The following is a 12,318-nucleotide window of genomic DNA, read 5'->3' on the forward strand; positions in this document are numbered from 1 at the left end:
AATTGGAGTAGGCTGCTGGGTACTAGTGGAAATGTGCAGATCCTCCATCATTCTTTCAATTTGCTTAATATCATTCGGGTCCATCATATCTTTGAACTGATCAAGATATTGGAAAGCCTTGACCTCATCTTTATGAATAAGTTGCACGCCATCCCTGACCAACATCATAAATTGGACCATATAAATTTCTAGTGAAAGTGACACCTGAGACATAATGGAAAAATGTAAGTTTACGAGTAAACTCAGTAAGTCCTCTATCCTTTTGCTGAAAGACCTCTTCATTTCTCGCTTTCCAAAGGAACCATAAGATCTCACATGTAAGAACATACCAAAATGAATTAAGCTTAGAATCAAAAGGTTCAACATATCCAGCTAAAATTTCACTCTAGGAAAGACCTGGTTTTGAATTCCATACAATAGGATTACCCAAAAAAATTGACCAGATCATGATGGCAAAATCGCAGTGAAAAAAAACATGTTCAAAAGACTCAACTACATCATAGACTTTGCAATGGCCAGGAATGAGACCTAAAGACTCCAAATTAGATCCTAAAGCAAGTTTTTTTAAGTAATAGAAGCCATTTAAAATATAATTTTCTGGGTTCCACTTTTGATTGCCACAAGTACTGAAAAAAGAAAGACCATTCAGAAAAAGGGGAACACAATCCCCACCCTTGGATCACTCTTTGAAAGATTTCTGGATCAGAAACAAGCATATTATATAACTGTTTTGCTGTTACTTCATTAATCACTCTTCCATCACTCAGCATCAACTGGTTGAAAAAACTGTCAGAATCAATAACCTTTGAGAAATTACATGTACCAAGGGCCTTGCAAATTAGTGTATAGGTTTTCTTCTGAGTTTGTGATACCATATCTAGTTCTAATTTCATCCCAAGTACCCATCCGGTTGTCAACCATTAAATCACTGATTAAAGACACACCCAACACATTCCAATGTTTTGCTGAGCAACTTTGTGCAAGTGCCAAAGGTTTTCCATTTAAATATAGTCCCCATCAAATTGATCTATTTGAGACAACATAAGATGGAGAAGAACCAACAGCTGTTCTAACTGGTAAGAATATCCTTGAATGGATCCAAGCCTTCCACAGGGTAGCAAAAACATTAGAACCAAAAACCTTGATTTTAAATTCACCTAATAGTATATCACAGAATGGAATGTTTATCCAACTTTTACCTTTGGAGATGATAGAACATTGAATGTTATTTCTAATTAAAACTTTCCAAGGTTCATTACCATATATGGCCTTAAGAATCCACTTAGAAGCAAGGGCAATAGCATTTTTTTTGAAGTCCTTCAAACCCAGTCCACTATAATGTTTGGGTTTATAGCACTACTGCCAATTCACACAATGTCTTTTTTTGTTCCCCATCCCATCAGACCATAGAAAATCTCTCAAGATTTCTCTATATATTTTAATTTTACCTATTGTTATATAGTCATCCCCATTTGCTGCCCCCCTGCCCCCAAAATCGACAAATTTTTTTGCTGTTCCGGAAACTAAAAGGGAACATAGATAGGACACTAATTCATTTTTCCTTCAGTTTTGGGTTCTCTTCATCCTTCCCAGTCCTCATCCCCATTCAAAGCTAGTGTTAGCTGCAAATTTTGCACTCCTCATTTCAAAACTTTTCACTTTGCAAACCCCACCATTCGTAAAAGTTATGCAGTCACTATCTTGGCCAAGAGCATAACCCGCAACATCGTGTTTTCGCGAATTCTACAAAACCCACAAGCTACTACCATGCTTTCAGTGCATTTGTGTTGCGACAAGACGTAAGCGCCTGCCCGATGGTGGGTTTCTCAAAGCACAACTATCATGATGTTACCTTGCATTTGAATCAATCCTATCCAAAATTTGTAAAGGGACATATCCTTGATTTGGGTGTAAATTAAGTCTTGTCATGAGATGGCAGAGTACATGGATTAAATTTCTCATGCGCAACCCTTTTAAATAAGCGAAGTGAAGCAGGTATAAATAAAGTACAAATCCATTCTTTGGCCACCTTGTTCTCTTTTGACCATCGTGCAAGTTACACTAGCTACTAATTCTCTGTTGTCAACATTGGAATTCCTGTCCCATAGGGATACAATAATGAAGAACATGAGCCCGTGCTCCAGCCTGATCTTATAGAAGCAGAGATGGAACAATTTGACATCATCTCCAATATATTCACTACCACTTGGGATTTAAGAACCAACCACACATGTTATGAGAGCAACATTTTCGAGCTGGAGAGAAAGGTATTGCGCCGAATTCAGCTCTATATTGGCCGAAGTGAAAGAAGAACAAGCTCTAGACTTATGGTGGACCTCCTCAATCTATTGCATGTGAATGTGGACTAAGCAGTGGAAGATGAAGAAAATGCAAAAATGGACTCAAGAAGGAATCTAGGATGTTGCTTTTCTTGATAACAGAAACATAATTGTTCCCATTTCTTTTTGTAACTGTCGTTGTAGAAATGGGTAGTTAGTGTTATATAAGTGGAATTCTTGTAAAAATAGATAAGGGGGGGAAAATGAGTAGAGAAAAGGTATAATTTTGGTTTTATCTACCAATGTCAAAGACTGATCTTTTTTTGGTTTTTCATATGAATGCATATCAAAATTCTGTTCTGCCACTATCTAGGCTTCTGTTTCGGTGTTTCGTGTGGATTGCTTTCAGATAATTATCGAAGTTATTTGTTGTGTTATCTTTGAATAACATCTTTGAGCATTTCAAATTTTATTTCCCTTGTTTGCGTTATGGAATGTTTTATATAAATCACTTTGTTTCATTTACATTCATTAACTGGTTTAAATATAGTTTATTTTATTACTGTGCATGCATGATTCGTTCCCTTTCTTTACTACCCAGATAATAGCGTACTGTTTTTCCATTCATTGCATATCTTACACGAGGGAGCTGTACCTCTAAATTCAGAGATGGGTCGGCATAATGGTGCCCCCATCTTTCTGTTGTGAATGTTTTGTTACCATTTGGTGACAAAACGTTCACCGACAAAATGTCTATACTCAAGGAAATTTACCACAAAGCCCCTAAAATTTTCAGTTACATTTTTGTCATTTGCATTTCTTATAGCTTACTCATGGTAGTCATTTGTGTGTAAATGTTCATCTCTTAACATGTAGCTCCATTGTAATTTGTGGTAAGGTGAAAATTACACATTTCCCTGGCCTGCACTAGGTGTTGATTCTGTTAGTCGTTGTGGAGGGGATTATTTGCATTGGTCTACTGTGATGAGCCCAAATTCATAATAATATTTCATATATTAATCAATTACGACATATATATTTTATAGATTATGATAAATCAAATAACAATTATATCTAGTCATAAGTTATAATTGTTAAATGTACCACTAGTACTACATTTAAAATATATCATTATTGAATATCCAAATTTCTAATTGTACAAAATTATTCAACACAATCAATTGTATTTACATATGAATTAAAAAGTATAACTCCTAATTAATCAATAAATAAAGTTAATAACTAAATCCTCTAATATTATACTATGTTAAGGAAAATCGACTTGATTAACATTATAAATATATATATATATATATATATATATATATATATATATATATATATATATATATATATATATATCACGATGGGTTGCAACCCATAACCATTCCTATATATAAATAGGGGAATATACAGAGAATCCGAGGGGGGGAAAAAAGAACATATACAAAAACCGCAGTACCCTGCAACGAGGACAAGTGGATTAATTGCATGCAATAAAGGTCAAAGACATATCGGTCGACAACGACAAGTTAGTAACTGTAGTTGCATCTGGCTCGAGACATGTGTACCACCCGTGGAAGGGATCACAGATAAAGGTTGTTGGAGGAGAAGTATTGCCAAGTAAGCACACCGTCAGATACCACGATTTCAAGGATAGCACCACCCTACTAGTACGAATTCCATGTGGACGAAGGCGATAAGATTTGAGCAGCTTCCCAATCAAAGTACGTGGAGAGTGTATGGAGAGACGTTGGCCCCGTTGGGATACATGGAGTTATATCACCGTTGGCTAGGTAAGTATGTGCGGGGTAGTGTAGGAATATTTAGTAATAGGAATTTATATTAGACTTAGGTATAAGATTGTATTTAGCTATTTTATAATAGCACTATTACTAGTAAATAGTAATAGTATTATTATTATTAATCTATTTTATACCATTTAAATATGAGAATTCTTAAGATCAATTGAATTATGACTAGGATTCACAATAGAGTTGAACAGAAATAATAATGAATGTAAATTATTTTAGGAAGAATATCGATTTACATTAAACATTTAATATGAAACTATTGAAGAGATTTGTAGTAGACGTGTTAAGATAATCTCGTAGGTCTTTGAAGGATAAGGGCTAACTAACCGAGGATCGTTTTGAGGAACCTAGAGGGTCTTCCCAGAGGATTATGAGGCCCGACTTGAAATGTAGTTTCAGGGAAGAAGGCCGTTCCTCATGAACACAGGGGATCCTCCTAGAGGGTTAGGAAGCCAGATTACGGATCCTCAAAGATGTGTAGAAATGTTGGCATCCCTAGTTATCAATCACTAGAATTGAATTTAATAATCTATATTTCTCATAATTTCTATAGGTAAATTTGTCCTAAGAAGTGGGGACATTACATCTACTGCTAATGTTGTGTTGTTGATTGTAATATTTTCTTGATACATCCTTGTATGGCTGCTGGAAAGACTGATTGTTCTTTTTCAACAGACCTTCTTGGGTGACTTATTGGTAGAAGGTCTATCTACTTGCCTTCATGCTGTCACTCAAAGAAGTCTGCAATAGGAAGAAAAAAACATTTCTCCATTAACATAATGCTCCTGAATTGCATTGTTGTCATATTTAGATCATCAATGTCTAAGAAATTGGTAAAGGAAACAATTCTGTAGATCTCATAGGTTATTTTATTGTAAGATCAATTGTAGTTCTTGATGGTGTGCAATATAAAAGAGTGCATGTTGGAAATGTTCTCTTTGTTTTGTATAGTATAAAGTATAAACAATTTACTTCATAAAATCTATGAATGCATGCTATGATAGATGCCATCTCGTTGCTAATGTTTGTGGGGATTGCCAATTTTTTTGTTGGAGAAATTTGGGTAGAACATAGAACTATTTCAGGATATCAACTAATCTCGTTCTTTGTGTGTTTTCAGCACTTATCAAATGAGAAAACTGTATTCATTTCTTTCGACTAGAATGGACACATGTGGGGAGGAAGTGGCCGCCCATTTCAGAGTGAATTCTTCCATTTTTGTGCCATTTGTGGATGAGTCAAATCTGGATGAGGTTGCTGAAGGAATGTTTTTGTCACTGGACCAAGTTTACTGGAGAGATCAAACTGGCAGTTTTGATCTTTTGAAAAACAGAGTATTGACTTCTGATAAAATTCCTTTCACTGCCAAGATGTGTTCAAGCGCCTTGTGTCAGATCTACCCAGACCTTCAATATTTTTTTGTGAATAGATTGTCTGTGAAAGAAAGCCCTGATTTTGATTGCTATGTCAGGATACTGCAGAATCTTTCAAGAGTTGTTCATCCTTCGGAAGCATATAAGGAGGTGATCATGCTATACTTGTGATGTTCAAATGATTATTGTCTTTTCTCTATATATTGTTCTAGCGTCACATTAGTAAGTTACTAAGTACCATGTTTAAAGTTGTTCTCAGGAATATGTTCATTATAGATCATTATGCATTGACAGATGAAATTTTAATTACAGACAAACCCTTAAATGTATCTACATCATAGAATAACTTAATTGATTATGTAAGCATGCACAAGTGCCATCATATATATGTGTGCTGTGATGAACTCTATAGACGAACATAGCAAATTCTTACAATAACTAAAAGGTATATTTTATTGATAAAATTTTCTTGAATACATCAACAATAGAATTAATAAATCTGCTGGAATGTCTCAATAGAAAGCTAAGAACAAAATCTGTTGGTATACATCAATTGACTATTATTAATATGGAACTATTTAGAACACAAGCATATCCCACAAAGTAGACTACCACTAGAAGAGAACTCTTTTGAGTTTGATGCAATTTCTAGATGAAATTACACCCAAGAAACTAGAATGGTTTTGTTCTCTGATCTCTAGATCCAAAAGTTTTTGCCCTTGAATCAGTAGATGAGTTCTGCTTAATTTAACTGTCCTCAATAGGTCTTAAATATTGAAAGCATGAATGAACGCCTCAAGGTTTGGTGGCTTCTATTTGTTTGTTGACATGCTTTAAAATCTAGGGGCATAGCCCAAGTATTATACTGAACATTTTAAATTTGATGTCATTGTTCTTACTTAATAATCAAGTACCACATATCATGATGCTAGTGTAATACCGTCAAATTTCCCAATTAGCTACCCTTCATTGGTAAATCAATCATAGTTTGAGAACCACTCACCAGAAGGACCGAGATGAAGCATCATCAACAGCTAGCCAACTCACCCCCAAATCCAATGACAGGATGCATCACATATTTCTGTTTGTGTAAGTTAGTTTAAAGCCTCTAAGAAATGGGAATAAGTTTTCTCTAGGAGATAAAACATTACGAACAGCTGACTCACAACCAAATCCTAGGTCCATCTGTGTTTGCCATTTAAAAGCCCCTAATAAATATGAATAAGCTTTCCCCAGGGAACTTATGATGGAGATGTATACCAAAGAATCTCCCAGAGCATGAATAATGCCAAGAGTAACTGTCTATCCTCGCTGGTATATATTCCTTTAGCAATCAAGGCTCGTGATTCCACATTTATTGACTCAATTAGAAGGGCACATTACTTGAGTAGAATACTTTTGGACAAACCTTTACACACATCCATGGCACCATAAATCTGATCCAGAATCAACAGCAACAAAAGTAGTACTACAGACAGAAGCATATATATTGGCTGCCAGTGCTCAAGGATATGCATACTCATATTATAATTAAGGTTTGACTATACAAGATTCTGAACTACTTCAGATATGAATTTTTGCCACAGGTCATTCAAGTTTTATATAAGTGGGCCGAGGATATCGAATCTGAGAGGGTGGATTCCAAGGAGATTTCCCGCTGGAAATATTGCCTGAATGATGTGGATTGTTCAATTCTTCCAACTATCCAGAACAAATGGGTTTCTCTACATCAACAAACCGACCTTGTTTGCTGGTGTGATGATGTTGAACTTGGGAAAGAATTCAGGATTTGTCATGGCATCTACTTTTTATGTCTACATGGAGAGGGGAAGTTCAATAAGATTAGGGGGAAGGATGGTATTCCAAGTAAAGTCTTAACTCTGATGCGTAATATGGGAATCCCCCCCCTTTCGGAGGTTGGTTTTAAGTCCCTGCCCTATGCAGTGTTTTTCTTTGCGTTTATCAGCTTTACTGCAAGCCATACATGTTTAAGAAGATCATTTTCTGAATGGTTACTATCTAAGTTTTCATTAATACTGTCTAAACAAACTGTTCCATTTTATAACAGGTTGTGGTGCGAGAAGCGACATATTATGGTCATCAAGATAGTAAGCAAATTATATCTCTCATTAACTGGATCCTTCCTTATGCCCAAAGGTATCTGCACAGAATGCATCCCAAAATATACTGGGCTGTAAAAGACAATATATTCAGTAGCAAATCCAATCGACTGCACCTTTTGTTGGTTGAAAAAGTTTTCTACAGGTACACTCTGCAAGGTTGCGACAGTATCTCAGAAAAAAGATACGTGTGTAGCTGTCTCTTAGAGGTGAGTATGAATTTCGTGCTTTTTTCACTAGCTTATTCCAATATTCCAGGATGAAATGTATAGTTTGATTGCACAAGGATACAAATTTTATTAGTTGTCATACCACACAGGATAAGCTTAATACAATTAGGATGATGTATCTAAATTAGGATATGTACCCTGCTTTTGAAGTGAACCTGTGATTATGGAAGGAAACCAGACTTCACAGGAAATCTTTTCTTTTAATTTTATTTATTTATTGGGTCCAGACATGGTTCTAGTTCTCACTATAATGAGTTCTTTTTATTGGTTGAACATCTGCTCATAAGTTTCCTCAACTTTGGTTCACTTAAGAAAGTAGGCATTCTTGATGAAATGTTTGGTTCTTGGAACATTTCTTAGCAATCTTTTACAATCAGGGAAATGCATTACATCTTCTAACAATGGAATGGTGATCTTGTGGGTGAGTGAGATTTAGTTCACATGTTTGGATATCTGATCTTTTTAACAACCTTTTGTTGTGACCTTTCTATAATTTTCATTAAATGCAATTTTTTTAGCTCTTTACAACTCTGAGCTCTAACCATTCAAGTTATCTGTCTTTTGAGCACAATTGTGCGAATTACCAATGAACTGGATTTTCTATTGTTTTTCAGATATCTAGAATCCGATGTTATGTCCAATGTGTCATTGAAAATTTGAAATGTTAAGGACTTCTTCCCTGGAATTAATACATTTGTTCTTTATCTTTATCAATGTGCAAGTACGGCAGACAAGACATATTTAGTACATTATTTTGATGCAATTCCAGTTGCTTGATGGGATTAATCTTGATAAATTTGTGCTTCATTCATGTCTATAGTCCCATCGAATTATTTTGTTTAGTTATAACCCAACCTCATCTGCTGTTGGATTGACTTGGTAAGGATTGGTTGAAACACTCTTGCAAATCAGTGTCTGAGTTTTTACCTTTAATTGGCTTTCACTGTCATTGCAGGGAACAACTTTGTATGTGTCTCAGGAGGCTGAATATTCTGCAATATTTTTGGAATTATCACGTCTTTTTTTCAAGGGATGTGTGAATCTTCAGTTAGCAAATTTCCTTCACTTGATTACTGTAATGGCAAAGTCTGGGTCTACTGAGGAACAGACAGAGTCTTCTATAATGGATGCACAGGAAATACCTAAACTTCCTCTGGAAGAAGCAATATGGTTTTGCGAACATAGAGATCAAAGTGACAAAAATGTGTTACTAACAAGTGCAAATATTCCTGAAAATAACTTGACCTCTAAGAAGTCACAAAAACTTTGTCTTGATGCCAGTTGGCCCCCAGTTACATGGTTTGGTGCACGAAGAACTCAAGATGCGGCACTGCCACATGTTTCTCATTCAGAAATTAATCAAGATGTTGGAAGATCCAGTTGTACCATTGCTGTGAAAAATGTATCTACATCGAGAAGTGCATATGAAGGTGATCAGATCATAGATGATTTCCAAGCTTCCACAGTTGCTATAACTCCACAGAATTCAAAGATTGGATCTGATACAGACATATCCATGATAAAATGTGAAGGTGAAAGTGCTATTGTGGTTAAAGATGACCTTTCACTAGATCCATGTTTAGCAGGACTGGGAAATACTGATGCTGGTTTACATTCTGCTTCCGAAGAAACAAATGTTAGGACATCTTCCATATTTAGTAACAGGAATAAATTATTTTGGGGTGGATCTGATGATGATCAACGGCAGCTCACTGGTCGATTAGGAGAATATATTGTTTACAAGTACTTAACTGAGAAATATGGTCCGATGTCTGTAAACTGGGTAAATGAAGCTGAGGAAACTGGTTCACCTTTTGACATGATTCTTAGTAAGGCAGATGGAAAGAAAGAGTTTATAGAAGTAAAAGCAACAAGGTCTGAAAATAAAGATTGGTTTGAGATAACAAACCGAGAGTTGGAATTTGCAAGCAAAAATAGTGAATGCTTCACAATAATTCGGGTGTTTTTGTCTCGATCTCAATCTATAAAGTTTGTTATGCTTGCAAATCCGATAAAGCTTTGCCAACAGAAATTTATTAAACTTGTTATTTTGACACCTACAAATCAGCAGTGTGTGTTTCCTGAGGTCAGTTTCATGCCTCAGGGATGGGATGAGATGGAGGCTTCTCAGTTTCAGTATCAATGAATTCTATCATCGCCCATCTGATGCAATGAAATGGTCAACACGTACAAATCAGCAGTGTGTGTTTCCTGAGGTCAGTTTCATGCCTCAGGGATGGGATGAGATGGAGGCTTGTCAGTTTCAGTGTCAATGAATTCTACCATTACACATCTGATACAGTAAAATGGTCAACTTGGTCATACATCTTGGATAAGAATCTGAAAATTCATTAATGGCAAGAAGCAGGCACTCACATTCTGGATCCTTGGGCTTATGGAAGGCACGACTCTTATCTTGGACTGATTTCCTTTTATTGTTGGCTTTGCATCTCTTATTTATAACGTATACAATACTTCTAAGTTCTAACAACTGCTAAATGCTGAAAGGAGGCATTTTGTATAAATAGCCCAAGGTTGGCATTTTACATTTATATTTGATTGGAAATTCTATTTTATAAAATATAATTCATTCTTTATAGGCATGGCTGTTGGATGTCAGATTACATTGTACCAGTCATTATATATTCCAAATATTACGTATCTGGATAACATTGTCTTAAGGCTTCTGATTTCATTGTTCCAGGCCTTAGTGAGACCTCACCTAAAGGGAATTATAAGATAAAGATATGGTTTATGGATAGCACCCATTGCTCCTTAAATACAAGATATTATGGGGGTCTATTTAATTTAAAGATAGGAAGCCATTTAATTGAAGTTTTAGTAATATGATTAATTTTTATTTTTATTTTTAGTTTTCTTTTCTTTTGTTATTGTTTATTTTGAACAGCAGCAGTAATAACAATAACAACAACATTATTATTATTTTGTAAAAGATTATGGTTATGAATTAGAGGTCTCTAAGAGTTATTGATTATTCATTTCTTATTTTTATTGATATTGTTGTCATGTCTTATGATAGCTTCTCTTGTGTCTTCACATTTTTCTAGCCAATCTTAGTGCTTCATTAATGCAAACTCCATGTTTTGTTGCTGCTAAACAATTACCTAAGGTTGAACTTTTTGCTATCATGCTAGTTATTTCTGTGAAGTTCCTTGATCTGGATGAATCAACATTTTCCCCTTGTGTAGTGTTGTCACATGAGCATTCTATCATACAATTTACTACTCTTTTTGTATCATACGTATCTTTTGTTGAACTTAGCTTGTTTTAGAGAATTTGTGGGAAAGTTAATTTGCTTCTCTCGTATTTTTTTTATTTTCCATTCCTTTATGTTCTTAACTATCCTCTCTCTTCCAAAGAGTTTGTTTCCAACTTCGCTTTTTGAACATGTGAGTTTTCAACATTATCCAGTGTTTTCAACACGTGAGTTTTTGTTATGTGCCAAATATGGAATGATATTACATGCCAACTATGGAAGATAAATTGTCATTGTAACTGTGTGCTAATGTCATACAAGAAGTTCTACCAACTAACAAAGGAACAAGATGAAAGCCAATACCATAAATACACAACACATTTAATGAAATAATGTTTACTTTTATTGATAGTACAAAGGTCTTACATAACCATTAATACCAACACGCCCTTTATAGTTTTGAACAACCCCTACATATAGTACTCCAGTTGGTTAAGAATACCAACCATCGTGACCCTTCGGTGCATCTTATTTCTTAACAAGTCTACTAACTAATTACTAATTACTTATTACTAGCCAACATTGTCCTCTAAAATAAAAGTAGTCTTCCAGATGACCAAAATCAAAATGAGCTAGTCTAGTAAGAAACTTTCCTACTAGGACGAGTGAGAAGATGACCCTAGAGTAGTGGATGTAATGACTCAACCAAGTTGTTGTTGAAGCAGTTTCAAATCCCTCTCTATCATTAGTTGCTTCGCTCATATCACCTATAGAAGCCTTAATGTATCCATTCTACCCTTCTCTATGATGGTTAGTTTCTTTGGCAGTGCGACAATCTTGTGTTCTAGCTCGACTTCCAACTTTTGTACTCTCGTATCCAGGATAATTCATTCTCCTTTGGTCTTAGTGGTTACCCATGTCACACTTTGGAGCTCTAAAAAGGTAGTCTTGAATGTTTCTTCCATCTGTGAGAGTATGGCCATCATGTTTGGTTATCCTGCATACACTTGTATAGTCTGCAGAACTCTCCATCAATGTATCTGGTCTATGTTATATAAAGAGCTTTTCAAATTCCTTATGATATCTCTGTATGAATTGTAATAGTGATTCAATTGCTAAGACTACCGATATCATATCTGCTTCTTTTGCCTCTCTTGATCATTTCCTACATGGCACAAATCACGTCTTCAATTTTGTTAGGAATCTTTGCTCTGAGTCTCTAAATGGTGGTATGCTTTGTGCACTTGTCACGGCTCCACCCTCTAATTCTCCTATGTACAGGCTC

At 35.4% G+C, this 12,318-nt stretch overlaps 1 protein-coding gene across 1 annotated transcript in view; it reads left to right on the top strand.

Moving 5' to 3' along the window:
• NOV (Histidine kinase-, DNA gyrase B-, and HSP90-like ATPase family protein) overlaps nucleotides 1-10,413 on the top strand; it is a 192,601-nt gene extending 182,188 nt beyond the window's left edge. The window contains exons 10-13 of the mRNA XM_089793452.1: nucleotides 5,214-5,616; nucleotides 7,053-7,382; nucleotides 7,535-7,795; nucleotides 8,772-10,413. Coding sequence (XP_089649578.1) covers nucleotides 5,214-5,616; nucleotides 7,053-7,382; nucleotides 7,535-7,795; nucleotides 8,772-9,962 — 2,185 coding nt within the window. The 3' untranslated portion in view covers nucleotides 9,963-10,413. The remainder of the gene's footprint in view (nucleotides 1-5,213; nucleotides 5,617-7,052; nucleotides 7,383-7,534; nucleotides 7,796-8,771) is intronic.
• Nucleotides 10,414-12,318: the final 1,905 nt, after the last annotated feature.

This window comes from Cupressus sempervirens, chromosome 1 (assembly GCF_028749045.1).
Source record: "Cupressus sempervirens isolate cs-2001-9-10 chromosome 1, ASM2874904v1, whole genome shotgun sequence".
NCBI lineage: Eukaryota > Viridiplantae > Streptophyta > Pinopsida > Cupressales > Cupressaceae > Cupressus > Cupressus sempervirens.